Source organism: Hyaena hyaena, unplaced genomic scaffold, assembly GCF_003009895.1.
Source record: "Hyaena hyaena isolate Hyena2069 unplaced genomic scaffold, ASM300989v1 scaffold_73, whole genome shotgun sequence".
NCBI lineage: Eukaryota > Metazoa > Chordata > Mammalia > Carnivora > Hyaenidae > Hyaena > Hyaena hyaena.
In genome coordinates, this window is record NW_024080705.1 from 2,545,815 (window position 1) to 2,560,429 (window position 14,615).

At 34.5% G+C, this 14,615-nt stretch overlaps 1 protein-coding gene across 6 annotated transcripts in view; it reads left to right on the forward strand.

The window, feature by feature from the left end:
* HERC4 (HECT and RLD domain containing E3 ubiquitin protein ligase 4) overlaps nucleotides 1-14,615 on the forward strand; it is a 142,758-nt gene that overhangs the window by 39,138 nt on the left and 89,005 nt on the right. For all 6 annotated transcript variants that reach the window (XR_005528576.1, XM_039233220.1, XM_039233223.1 and 3 more), the window contains 3 exons: nucleotides 1,287-1,508; nucleotides 2,602-2,693; nucleotides 12,197-12,327. Coding sequence is in view for 5 of the 6 variants with exons in the window: in XM_039233220.1 (XP_039089151.1) it covers nucleotides 1,287-1,508; nucleotides 2,602-2,693; nucleotides 12,197-12,327 (445 nt within the window). In the remaining variant the exon portion in view is untranslated. The remainder of the gene's footprint in view (nucleotides 1-1,286; nucleotides 1,509-2,601; nucleotides 2,694-12,196; nucleotides 12,328-14,615) is intronic.

Here is a 14,615-nt window from a genome sequence, read left to right on the forward strand (position 1 = left end):
GGAAACCTCCTTCCTTCTAGGATAGAGTAGAAGTGAACTAGACAAAGATGAAGGGAAGGTCTACACAGAGGGAACTGCAAGTGGTGAGAAGTGAGCATTGGAGAATGTCAAGGAAGGCAAGTGTCACTAGAGTAGAGTGAGTGAGGGAAGAGACTGGTATGAAATGAGCTTGGAAACAGGTAGGTTATGCAGAACATTAACTTTTAACATTGTTAAAAGTGCTTATCCCAGTACCAGTAGGAAGGCTGTGCTATATATTTTTTTCAGGTGAGCAACATTATCAAATCTACATTTTAATAATACCTCTGTGTATTGTTACACTGTGTCTGCTAGAATGTGTATAGAATATTTCTGGAAGTACATACCAGTAAGAGTGGTTGTCTTTTGGGAGAGGACGCAGGGTCTAATTTTAGAGGAAAACTTACTATTAAGTGTGTACTAATTTATAGTATGAATTTTAAAAACAATTATTAGTGCCACTTAGTTAATAAGAATAAATAAAAAGATGTCTGAAGTTGCAAAACAGGGTGCAGCTGGGGGAGCAGAAGTGACAAGTAGAGAGAATCAGGTGAGATGGTGAGGGATGGATCTATGTGCCATATTTTTCTTTAGCAGGAAAACTATATGTTATATGGTGATATATGATAGATTGATAACCAATTTGTGTATCAGGTAAGAGGAGAGAAGAGTTAAGGATGACTCCCTATGTTTATGGGTTGTGCTACTGAGGCGGTTATAATATTTATTGAGATGGAGAACACTGAGAATAGTTCCAGATATGGGAGGTAGGGTGGGGTCATAAATTGTTTGGAACATGCTGAGCTGGAAGTGTGTTTGTAATATCCAAGTGTAGATAATCATATAAGCAATTGGATACATGGATATGTTGCTCATAAGAAAGGTCTGGTCTAGTGATAAAATTTTGAATGTGATCAGCATATAATAACTGAAGGCTTGAGCTGGTTGTGTGCCTCTTGGATAAACCAAAGAATAAAAGTGAGACTTGAGGAATATTAAAAAAGAGATGGGTTCTATCCTAAGGAACGTAAGGAAATGAGACTACACTCAGTTATGTGACTTACCCATTCATTAGTAGAGTTGGTCAAACTTAAAGTGTACCAATACAGAATGTTCTTATATGTTTCCATATAAGAAATAACTTAATAAAGAAGAATATATATTTCCATTTGATGAGAGAGAGAATGTCTCAAAATAACTGATAATCTTCAAATGAAATTTTTTTGTGTGTGAGAAAAATGGTTAATTTTATAATTTCTGTTTTACAGCAAGTGAAGTCTTCTGTTGGGGACAAAATAAATATGGCCAGTTGGGTTTAGGCATTGACTGTAAAAAGCAAGCTTCACCACAGCTGATTAAATCTTTGCTTGGAATTCCTTTCATGCAAGTTGCAGCAGGAGGAGCTCATAGTTTTGTACTCACCCTTTCTGGAGCTATTTTTGGATGGGGTCGCAACAAATTTGGTCAACTAGGTCTTAATGATGAAAATGGTAGGTTCTCATTATTTATAAATAAATGTACTTTAATAAAGAGATGATCTTTTGAGATGGATTCTTATGTCAGGAAGAAATGTACCCAAATCTTCCTGATATGGAGAAGGGGATGGAAGGTTTATTTAAAAATTTCACTTGATAATATTTTTAAGGGATTGTGGGAAGGCCAGAAAATACCATTTTATCGCAAAATAAACTCTAGAAAGTATATCTGGATAAAAATCTTTGTTTTTAGATGTTCATTAAAAGAAAGTTGTGAAAAACAATACTTCAAATTGGAAATCGATTATTGGCCATCATTGGTGGAAAGAAGTTGTAAAGTTATTCTGAAAAGCAACATGGAATGTTAATCTGTTTGAGTTTTTCAAGGAAATATTTAAATAATCTGAGTCATTAAGTCTATCTTGGGCTTCACTTTTAACATGGATTCTAGAGTCTTGAAAATAAACAATTTGAATTTAAAAAATTATAATTACTTGAAACAAGTCAGGATCTTGGAACTGATTTTTCATAACTGCATTAGTTCAAATGCCAGTATTTGAAATACAAAACCTAATTTCACCAAGCTCAACATAATTGTCATGATTTAAGTGGACAAAAGTGAGTTGTTGGTCTAGTAACAACTGGTAATGATAAGCAAATAATACTCAGAATTTTAAAATATTTTATTCTGCATAAGAAAAGTATGTCAGATTAGGACATATTTCCTTTCTGGTACCAAGTAGCAGGAAGCATAATTTTCATGCATTTAAATAGAATCCTGTGAGCTTAATTATCATGAGGTAAATATAAAGAATGATGTATGTATATTAGAAACAGATAGCTTTGAAATGCCTTGATTTCTAGTCCTGTGTAGATTGATGTTAGGGAAGTTTAACACTTAAATTACCCTTTAAAACCCTCCTTTATCATAGCGCCATGAATAGAAAGATCTGAGAACCCAGTTAATTTGGCTTGTACTACAAAATCATTGACTTACAGTTAAAATTATTTGTCACTGTCTACTGAGCTTGGGAATCTGTAAAGGAAACACATTGTGGAAGAGTTTTAATTTAAAAATACCGTTAATGTCTCTTGTTGGAATTTTCAGATAGGTATGTTCCTAATTTACTAAAGTCACTAAGAACTCAGAAAATAGTTTATATTTGTTGTGGAGAAGATCATACTGCTGCACTAACCAAGGTATTGTATTCCCATAAAATTTCTTTATGATTATTCATGGTAGTTACTTTATAATAAGTGAGTCTTTTCATGATACTTACTCTAAAACATGACTAAAAAATAATTTATCTTGAAACAAAGCATTAAATTATTACTGGTTATAAACAACTTACCTTAATTTTCAGCTTTGTTTTAGGTTATGAAATGTGAATTATGATCTATTAAATGCAGTGATAATACATTTTGTTGAATTTCTCAAGCTTCATGTGAAATACTGCTTTAGGAATATTTTGAAAGAAAAAAAGTGCCCTTTTAGTTTGTCATACTTGCCATTTTATGTGTATCAAACCTATTTATATTGTGTAACTGCCTCATTTTAATTTAACTCCCATTGGGCTTATAAATATCATGTAACAGGTAATAGAGGAGAATGAATGTATTATTCACAGGCCAAGAATTATGCAGTTATAATAAGCCTTCAGTACAGTCTCATTAATGGTTTTAACTCTGTCCTTTCTTAGGTATGTGCCATTTCATTATCATTACTGTGTAGTTCTCCAGTGATTAGAAGAAAAATGAAAATAAAAACATTAAATTAACCTTTACCAGGAATATTATTGGCATGGTTTTTATTGCCTGAATTGGAAATTGATGTGTTTGCTTTATCTTCATTTTGAAGAGTAGATAAAGTTGCAAGAAAAAATTAACTTCTAATCAGACTTCTACACACACAAATTTCTACACACCCACATTGGGAATTTTTATTTTTGATAAGAATTTTCCTTATCATTATAGTATATTCAGTACTTTTAAAAATATGATGACTAATTATAAAAGTTGATTTTTAAATTTTTTATATTACTGTAATTGCCTGTTAGTAAGGAAATTTTACTTATCTGCCAATCTTACTATTTTATTGATTTTTATCAAGTTACAAATATAATCACTAAAGCCTTATTGAATCATGTTGGCAAGTTCTAAATTCTAGTCGTTATCTTCTGTCATGGGTATTTAGAAGAACTAAGGCTGTGTTTTTTTTTTCATTTGTTTGTTTTTAAATAAGGCTATGTTGAAATAATAATGTAAAAAATATTTTGTGTGTTATTCCTTAGTACTAACTTTGTTGTGGGAAGACTCAAAATGTTGATGCTTTATCAAATTCAGCTCTTCAAATAATCACTTATCTTATTTTCTTAGGATATGTAACTGTTTCTATCTGTTGAGTTTTTTAAAATCCCAGTCTTCTGTGTTCCTCTCAAGACAGTAGCTGGTGATACTTGTTCACTGGAATTTTTGGGGTATATTATTTTTAACAAAATCAGATAGTTTTAAAAATCCAAATGGAAAATAATTTTCCCTTGATTTAAGTTAGAATATAGCTCCATATCCATATATCTTTTGTTTTCCTGGAAGAATTTCTTGCAAATAAATTAGGATTGCTTTACAAAACAGTTTCCTTGTATAAAACCTGTATTAGGAAGACAACATCAGGAAAAATTTCAAAAGATACTTACGAACAGAATAAATGTAAAGATAATGTATGTTAATGGGTATGAACACACTATCATAAAGATGTCAAATTTTTTTAGCTTTATTTACAAAGTCATCATGCAAATCAGGGGTGCCTGGGTGTTTCAGCTGGTTAAACATTTGATTTTGGCTCAGGTCATGATCTCATTGTTCATGAGTTCGAACTCCTTGCACTGACAGTGCAGAGCCTGCTTGGGATTCTCACTGTACCCCTCTCCTTGCCCCTCTCCCATTCGCACTTTCTCTCTCAGAATAAGCTAAAATAAATAAGCTTAAAAAACAAATTCGTTATGCAAATCATATATACAGACATCTTTTGACTTAGCAATCCTACTTTTAAGAGTCTGTCCTAAAGATAGGACATTATATATGCACAGGGCCATTAATTGAATGAAAGAATGCAGATGTCCATCAGCGGCCTAATTAAATAAACTTTGGTAACCACGCAAGACTTGTAAAACAGGTGTTTTACATGTAAACATGACTTGTGAAATAGAATGAAGAAGATCTCTGTATTATACTGTGGAATATTTTCAGCATATATTGTTAAGTAAAAAGAGGAAGGTAAAGAATAGTTGCCATTGTATAAGCAGGGATAAAAGATGAACATGTTTCATGTTATTTATATTTTTAAAAATTAAATACCTAGATCAAAATTTGCCTTACAGTTTTGACTTTACAACCTAGAAACTGTTACATATAATTAAAAAGGAAGCATATGTTTTTAAGCAATTACTAAGAATTGAAAATAATAAAGCACTAGTGGCACACTACAAAAGGAGAATTCTTTCTTTTTTTTAATGTTTGTTTATTTTTGAGACAGAGACAGAGCATGAGTTGGGGAGGGGCAGAGAGAGAGGGAGACACAGAATCTGAAACAGGCTCTGAGCTGTCAGCACAGAGCCCGATGCAGGGCTCGAACCAACGAGCCGTGAGATCATGACCTAAGCTGAAGTCGGACACGTAACCAACTGAGCCACTCAGGCGCCCCAGGAGAATTCTCTTAAGTCCTTTTACGATACATTATTTTGTTGTAGATCTCTAGTGGGAAATAGCCTGAAGATAAACGGAATTCACACAAAATTTTAAACTGCATTCTGTAATCTTACTATTAGTAGTAAAATTGATAGTATTATTTTCAATATATTACATACAGGATAGGAAAAAGCAAATAGTACTTTTCTGTTACTAGAAACTATGGTCTTCCGCTTAAGACAGAACTGTAGAGCAATAAGAATTAAAATCTCAGGATCTTTACTTTTATTTATTTTTAATAACTTTTTTAATAGCTTGTTTATTTTGAAAGAGACAGAGCATGAGCTGGGGAGGGGCAGAGAGAGAGAGAGAGAATCTTAAGCAGACTCTTAAGGGTCAGTGCAGAGCCTGATGTGGGGCTCAAACTCAACGAAACCTTGAGATCAAGACCAGAGCCGAAATCAAGAGTTGGACACTTAACTAACTGAGCCACCCAGGCACCTTTGTGATCTTTACCTTTAATCAGAAGTGCTGGTATGAAGTCTTATTCTTTTTCTTGTAAAAAAAAAATTTTTTTTTCAATGACCACTGAATGATCCTTGAAGTAATTAGCCATGTACGGTCTGGAAGCAGTGAGCATCACTTGATTTAGTAGATTCAATATGAAAAATAACCAGAGCTGCTTAGAGAAGAGTCTGAATTCATATCTGGGGCAAGGAAAAAAATAAGTCTGAGAATAGCTTTGGGTGTTATGTGTTTAAAAAAAAAAAAAGGAGACTACTAAGGTCATATCAGTGGGACAACATCAAGGAATTTTCACAAAAAGAAATTACGATGGCAATACATGGAAATATACCAAGTATATAAAAATCCATGACTGCATTATAATACTCTCTTCTTCAAATCAATATAAAGCAAACTTCATTGCTTATCTTTGAAAGTTGCTAGGACAATAACTCATTTTTCTAAAAATTTGTAAATAACAAAGAAGCATTTTTCTTGCCTCCTATTTGCAGATTGGAATATAGAGTAATTTAATAGTTGATGATTTTAAGTTCTGTATAAAATAATTCCAACTAATCTAAGAGAAATAATAAGATTAGAAAATTTCTATTTTATACTCCCTAATAGTGGATCGAGGCAAAGATCAAAACATTAAACTTAATGTGGATAGATTAGGCTTTGAGACTTCTTAACTTGCTTATTTTTAACATTATCAACCAGACATGTGCTTTGGTGTGATGATTTAAATAAAATAATCAGGAAAATTTAAGCATGGCATCAGTATCAGATAATTAAAATTAAAGAGGCCAGTTCATGAAGAGGATATAACAACTATACCTATCTACGCCCCCAATGTAAGAGTACCTAAATAATATTAAGCAATTATTAACAGAGCTGGAGGCAGAAATAGACAGCAGTAATGGCAGGGGAGTCCAATACCCCACTTTCAACAATAGGTAGGTCATCCATACAGAAAACCAGTAAGGAAATATTGGACTTGAATTATACTTTATACCAAATATAATAACAGAACTCCATCCAATAGCCGCAGAATGCACATATTCTTCTCAAGCAAATAATGGAATATTCTTCCGGAGAGATCATATGTTAGGTCACAAGACAAGTCTTTAACAAGTTTAAAAAGAACTGAAATCCTATCAAGTATCTTTTCCAGCTGAAATGGTATGAATCAATAATGAGAGGAGAGCCAGAACACTTGCACATATGTGGAGATTAGAAAACACACTCCTAAACAATTACAAGGTCAAAAAATAAAGTGAAGTAAAAAAATATCTTGAGACAAGTGAAAATGGAAACAACATACTGAAACTTAAGGGATGCAGCAAAATCAGCTTTGAGGGGGATAGATAAAAATAGGCTTTGTCACTATAAATCCAATAAAGTGTTTATAACATACAAGTACATTAAGAAAAAGTCTCAAAGAAGTAGCCTTTATACTTCAGGGGACTGATAGGGGGCAGCAGGGAAACCAAAGTTAGCAGAAGGAAGAAAATAATAGGTCAAAGGAGAAATAAAGGCTAAAACCAGCAAAGATCAACAAAACTAAGAACTGTTTTCCTGAAAAGCTAAAATAATCAACATGTTTAGGTAGATTAAAGACTCAGTATCAGAAATGAAGAGACATTACAACTGATACAACACAAATCAAAGGATTGTAAGAAACTATGAACATAGTTCATAGTTCCTTTGTGTTAAACTGGATAACATAAATGAAATGGATAAATTCCTAGAAACATCCAAAGCTACCAAGACTGAATCATTAAAAAGTAGAAAATCTAAACAGACTTTTAACAGGGAAGGAGAATGAATCACTCATCACAAATCTCCCAACAAAGAAAACCCAGGACTTGGGGCCCCTGAGTGGCTAAGTTGGTTAAGCATCTGTCTTCAGCTCAGGTCATGATCTCACGGTTTGTGGGTTCGAGCCCCGCGTCAGGCTCTGTGCTGACAGCTGGCTCAGAGCCTGGAGCCTGCTTTGGATTCTGTGTCTCCCTCTCTCTCTCTCTGACCCTCCTCTGCTCATGCTGTCTCTCTCTCTCTCAGAAATAAATAAAACATTAAAAAAAAAAAACAGCTTAGGACTAGATGGCTTCACTGGTGAATTTTACCATTTAATTATTGCCAGTCCATCACAAACTCTTAAAAAAAATAGACATTTTTAAATGCATTTTATGAGGCCACCATTATGTTAATACCAAAGCCACACAAACACGCTGTAAGAGAATAAAATCAAGGGCTATTTATCCCTAATGGACATAGATATAAAACACAACAAAATATGAGCAAACCAAATTTATAAATTTTTTTAATGTTTTATTTTTTTATGTTTTATTTCTTTTTGAGAGAGAGAGAGACAGAGTGAGCAGGGGAGGGCCAGAGAGAGAGGGAGACACAGGATCTGAAGACAGGCTCCAGGTTCTGAGCTAGCTGTCAGCACAGAGCCTGATATGGGTCTCGAACCCACGAACCGTGAGATCATGACCTGAGCCAAAGTCGGATGGAGTCACTCAGGTGCCCCGAGCAAACAAAATTTAACAGCACATGAAAATAATCACATACCATAATCAATTGGGATTTATCCCTGGGATGCAGAAATCTTTCAACATCTGCAAATCAATCAACATGACATTAATGGAATGAATGTTAAAAGTCATTTGATCTTCCTAATGTAGGAAAAGCATTTGCAAAATTTGACATCCTTTCATAAAAATTCTCAATAAAGTATAGGAAGAATATGCTTCAACATAATAAAGGTCATAACATAATAAGCATATAGCTTAACATATTTAGTGGTGAAAAGGTGAAAATTTTTCCTGTAAGATCAAGAATAAGATGAGGATGCCTACCTTTATCACCTATACTCTAGTACTGAAAGTCCTAACCAAAGCAATTTTAGTAAAGAAAGAAAGGCATTCAAGCCAGAAAGGAAAAAGTAAAATTGTCTCTGTTTGCACATGACATGCTGTTACATATAGAAAACCCTAAAGACTATCAAAAGTCTGAACTCATAAATGAATTCAGTAAAGTTGCAGGATACAAAGTCCACGTACAAAAATCAGTTGCATGTCTATACACTAAGAACAGACTCTGAAAGAGAAATTAAGAAAGTCCTGTGTACAAGATCATTAAAAAGAAAAAGATATTTTGGAATATGGGACCCCTGGGTGGCTCAGTTGGTTAAACATCCAACTTTACCTCAGGTCATGGTCTCTCGATTTGTGAGTTCAAGCCCCGTGTTGGGTTCCATGCCGACAGCTCAGAGCCTGGAGCCTGCTTCAGATTGTGTGTCTCCCTCTGCCCCTCCCCACTTGTGCTCTCTCTGTCTCTCTCAAAAATAAACAGTAAAACAAAACAAATTTAACAAAGGAGTGAGAGGCCTGTACACGGAAAACTATATGACATCATTGAAAGAAATTGAAGAAGACACAGATAAACGGAAAGATACTAGATGTTCTTAGATTGAAAGAATATTAAAATGTCCAAACTACTGAAAGTGACCTACAGATTCATTGTAACCCCTATCAAAATTCCAGTGGCATTTTTCACAGAAATAGAGCAGACAATCCTGAAATTGACCAGGAATAGCCAGAAAGACCAGGAATAGCCAAAGCAATCTGGAGAAGGAACAGCAAAGCTCGAGCATCATGCTTTCTGATTTCAACTGTAGTAATCGAAACAGTATACTACTTTATAAAAACAGACACATAGACCATTCAAACAGGATAGACCAGAAATAAAGCCACACGTATATAGTTAATTATTGACAAGGCACCAACAACACACAGTGGAACAGGTTGGTCTTTTTAATAAATAGTGCTAGAAAAACTAGTTATCTATATGCAAAAGAATGAAATTGGACCTCTATTTTTACCACTAATAAAACAACTCAAAGTGGATTAAAGACTTAAGTCTAAGATTGGAAACAAACTTGTAGAAGGAAATATGGGATGAAAAACCCTTTGACATTGGTTAAAGCACAAGTAACAATAGCAAAAATAAATAGGTGAGACTACACACTAAAAACGTTCTGTGCCACAGAGGACACCAATGAAATGAAAAGACAGCTTATGAAAATATTAGCAGACCATTTATCTGACAAGGAGGTAATATTCAAAATATAAAAGGAACTCCTATAACTCAATAGCTAAAAAGTAAATAATCTATTTTTAAAATAGACAAGCTGAATAGATACTTTTCCAAAGAATATATATAAGGGGTGCCTGGGTGACTTGACTGAGCGGCCGGCTCTGATTTTAACATTGGCTCAGGTTAAAATCTCATGGTTTGTGGGATGGGGCCCTTTGTCCGCCTCTGTGCTGACAGTGCAGAGCCTGCTTGGGATTCCATCTCTGTCTGCCCCTCCCCTGTGCTTTACCCTTTGTATGTCTCAAAATAAACAAACTTATAAAAGTACGCACACACACAAATGGCTGAATGTGTACAAGAAAAGGAGCTTAATGTTAACATCACAATCATTAGGGAAATGCAAATCAAAACCACAGTGAGGTAACACCTCACACTTATTAGGCTGACTATTATCAGAAAAACAAAGGACAAAGTATTGGTGAGGATGTTAAGAAAGGGGAACCCTTGTTTCCACTGCTGGTGCAATGTAAACTGGTGCAAATGGAAAACAGTATGGAGTTTCCTCAAAAGATTACAAAGTGTGGCACCTGGATGGCTCCGTTGGGTGTCTCCGCTTGGGTGTTGATCTCAGGGTCAGGAGTTCAACCCCTAATTGGACTCTGCTGGGCATGATGCCTACTTTATTTTTTATTTATTTATTTTTTTAATGTTTTATTTATTTCTAGGAGAGAGAGAGAGAGAAAGAGACAGCGTGAGCAGGGGAGGGTCAGAGAGAGAGGGAGTCACAGACTGAAACAGGCTCCAGGCTCTGAGCTGGCAGTCAGCACAGAGCCCGACGCGGGGCTCGAACCCACGAACCGCGAGATCATGACCTAAGCGAAAGTCGGACGCTTAACCGACTAAGCCACCCAGGCGCCCTTTTTTTTTTTTTTTAAATGTTTTATTTATTTCTAGGAGAGAGAGAGATGTGCCTACTTTAAAAAAAAAAAAATAGGAAAGAAAAAGAATTACAAATAGGACTATATGACCCAGCAGATTCCACTTCTGGGTTTATATCTGAAGGAAATAAAAACAGGTTTTTGAAGAGGTAACTGCACACCCATGTTTATTGTAGCATTTTTCACAATAGCCAAGAAACAACCTAAGTGTCCATTACCAGGTGGATGGATAAAGAAAACGTGATTTATACATACATATGTATATACATATACCTACACACACATTGGAATAATCTGTTTCTTTACATAGCAGATATATGCTTACGCTATTAAATGTTGAAAGCAGGATGTAAAATTGTATATGTAGCTAAAACTGAAGAAAAGCAGTTAATTGAAAACACTAATTGTGCTGATGTTAAGCTGTCATCACAATTTACTTTTTTTTTTTACATGTTTATTTTTGAGAGAGTGAGAGCTGTAGTTGAGGAGGGGTGGGGTGGGGCATGCACAGGCTCCAAAGTGGGTTCTGTGCTGACAGCAGACAGCTCAATGCGAGGCTCGAAATCAAGAACCATGATATCATGCCCTGAGCCAAAGATGGACACTTAACTGACTGAGCCACCCAGGCAACCCACAAATTACTTTTATATATATAACCTAATCCAGTTGTATATTCTTATCATAATTTTTTTACAGATCCTGTATAATTGGTCCTTAAACATAATAGGGTTGAACTGCATGGGTCCCCTTACATACTTTTTTTTTCAACAAATACTTTGGCAAGGTTTTTGGAGATTTGTGACATTTTGAAAAAAACTCACAGTAAATTGTGTAGCCTAGAAATACCAAAAGGAAAAAAAATTAAGTTAGATATTGCTCATATTATCCATGAGGCTTTCAGTCAGAAGTAGGCTATTAGTTTTTAGGGAATCAAAAGTTGTATATGGATTTTTGAGTGCACACAAGATGTTGACATCCCTAACCCCTGTACTGTTTAGGGCTCAACTGTATATTGTAGCAACTGTGTGTTAAGAATAGCTATATTTGTTCATTCTGGTTTACTTAAACTTTCAGCAGAGCTTTTATGTTAAAAGTATAACCAGTTTGAAAACTGAAGATACCATTTTTTGGTTTTGTGATATTTTATAGGTATGTACTTGGGATTCAGTAAGAATATAATGGTAGTGAAAGGCAATGCAAAAAATTATTAGTATCTTTTAATGATAGCTTCAACTAAGTATAATGACAAGAACATAATTTCTTCTTAAATATGTGAAAATAGCCTCAACCTGGAATTTAGTTTTAAGACATTTAACCTTGAAAATTCAGCTATAATCTGTTAAATTATGAAGACAACAGAAAAATTGACTCCATATATTAAAGATTAACTTATTTTCTTAAATTATTTTCTTTCATCAGGTCTTCTAATGATAAAGTGTTGTGGGTTTTTTTGTTTTTTGTTTTTTTAAGGAAGGTGGAGTGTTTACTTTTGGAGCTGGAGGGTATGGTCAGTTGGGTCATAACTCGACCAGTCATGAAATAAATCCAAGGAAAGTTTTTGAACTTATGGGAAGCATTGTCACTCAAATTGCTTGTGGAAGGTAAGCTATCATATAAGATATTTTAGTCTCTATAATATTCTGTTACTTAGAATTTTTTTAACAGCCCAGAGGTCTTTTACTTATTTACTTATTTATTTAAATGTTTGTTTGCTTATTTAGAGAGAGAGAGAGGCAGAGGGAACAAGAGCGTGGGGGTGGGTGGGAGGGGGAGGATTTTATAATGATCATATCCCTTCACATGTTTCAGGAAGCTCTGTCTTGGCTCTGAGTACTTAATGTTTTCAGTATGCACAGTAATTTTCTAGGCAAGAGGAACTTGTCTTTGTTTATTTACAACAATGCCTTCAGCATGCTGGGCATCAAAATAGACTTACAGTTTTGCCATGGTAACATTTGTTGGGTAACATTTGTCCTTTTTGAGTAGTGCCCATCCGCTCAATGTCTATTATATAACCTTTCTTGTGGATTTGCATGTATGTGGCCAAAGGACCAATTCCATATTTGCTAAAAGGTCTAGAGAACATATAGGGGTGTCTCTCCTCTTTCCCTTTGTGTTGGTCATTTTGCAAATTACTGGAAGATCGTAGCTCCTAGCTGAAAGTAGATACATATATATTTTTAATGAATTGTTTAGCATTCTAGGAATCCAAGAAAAAAACATTATTCCTTAAATGCCTAATTTGCTGCTGAGGAGTAACAGTAACAGGAGAAACATCTTTTATACTGATTATTTTACCTTTCTCTATTCAAAACATTTATTTGGACAAGATATTAATAATATATGTGTAATATTGTATTTATTGTATATAACATCCCTCTTGAAGGTGAAGTATAGGTTATCTTTTTTCCCCACCTTTTTAAATTTAAACAATGAGGAAATTGAGCAGTTAATTAACACATGAGAATAGTTATTTTTTTTATTGCTGAAAGTTGAATTGGAATGCTGATCTACTGATTACCAGTTCTTGGGAGTAAATAGAAGTTGAGCTTCACCTTTGAAATTGAGCTTCACCTTTGGTGGATTAAACTAGGTAGACTCCCAAAAAGCAAAATGTACTTTGTTTAACTAAGTTTTGACCACTTAGCTTGATTTTTGCCACATAGTATATATCCTAAAATATAGTTTCGGTTTTGCTAAGGGTTAACTTCAAATACATGAACTCACACTGTAGGTAGTCTTTGGTGACTTTTTTTTTTTTTTTAACAGGCATTTGTGTGGTTCTGGTTTTTTGGCAGTTAGAAATAATGTTGCTTTGAACATTAAATGATATACATAAATCTTCATATTTCTAAGTATATACCTAAAATGGGATTTCTGGGTCATAGAAGATACTTAAGTTTAATTTTGCAAGTTAATGTCACTCTGTTTATCAGAATTTATATTCCATATTTACAGTGTGTCCTTGTCTGTCCCCATTTGACACTATCAGACTTTGAAATTTTGGTAATCTCTTGGATATATAGTGTTAGTTTAATCATGATTTTAGGAGCACTTGGGTGCCCAGTCGATCAAGCATCTGACTCTTGATTTTGGCTCAGGTCATGATCCCATGGTTCATGGGTCCGTGTTGGGCTCTGTGCTGACAGTGCTTGAGTCTGCTTGGGATTCTCTTTTTCTCTTCCTCTCTCTGCCCCTGCTTGCACACTTTCTCTTTCTCTCAAAATAAATAAATAAAACTTAAAAAAAAATCATTATTTTAATTTGCATTTCCATGATTTGATATGAATTGGATTGAATCTGTAGATCACTTTGGGAAGTATTGAAATCTTAACAGTATTAAGTCTTCCAGTCCATGAACATCAAATGTCTTTCCATTTATGTCTGTAATTTCTGGGGCACCTGGGTGGCTTAGTCGGTTAAGCGTCCGACTTTCGCTTAGGTCATGATCTCACGGTTCGTGGGTTCGAGCCCCGCGTCGGGCTCTGTGCTGACTGCCAGCTCAGAGCCTGGAGCCTGTTTCAGTCTGTGATTCCCTCTCTCTCTGACCTTCCCCTGCTCACGCTGTCTCTCTCTCTCTCTCTCTCCTAGAAATAAATAAAACATTAAAAAAAAATTTTTTTTATGTCTGTAATTTCTTTCAGTAATTTTTGTAGTTTTGTAGTTTTCATTTCATTTTGTAGTTTCATTCATTAAATTTTGTAGTTTTTCTATGTCTTTTATCTTTTTGTTTAATTTCTAAGTATCTTCTTATTTTTGATACTATTGTAGACGGCATTGTTTTTTTAATTTCTTTTTCAGCTGTTTATCAATGTATAGAAATGTAACTGATTTTTGCATGTGTTGGTTTTTATCCTGCTGCTTTGGTGATTTTTTTTTTTTTTTTTTA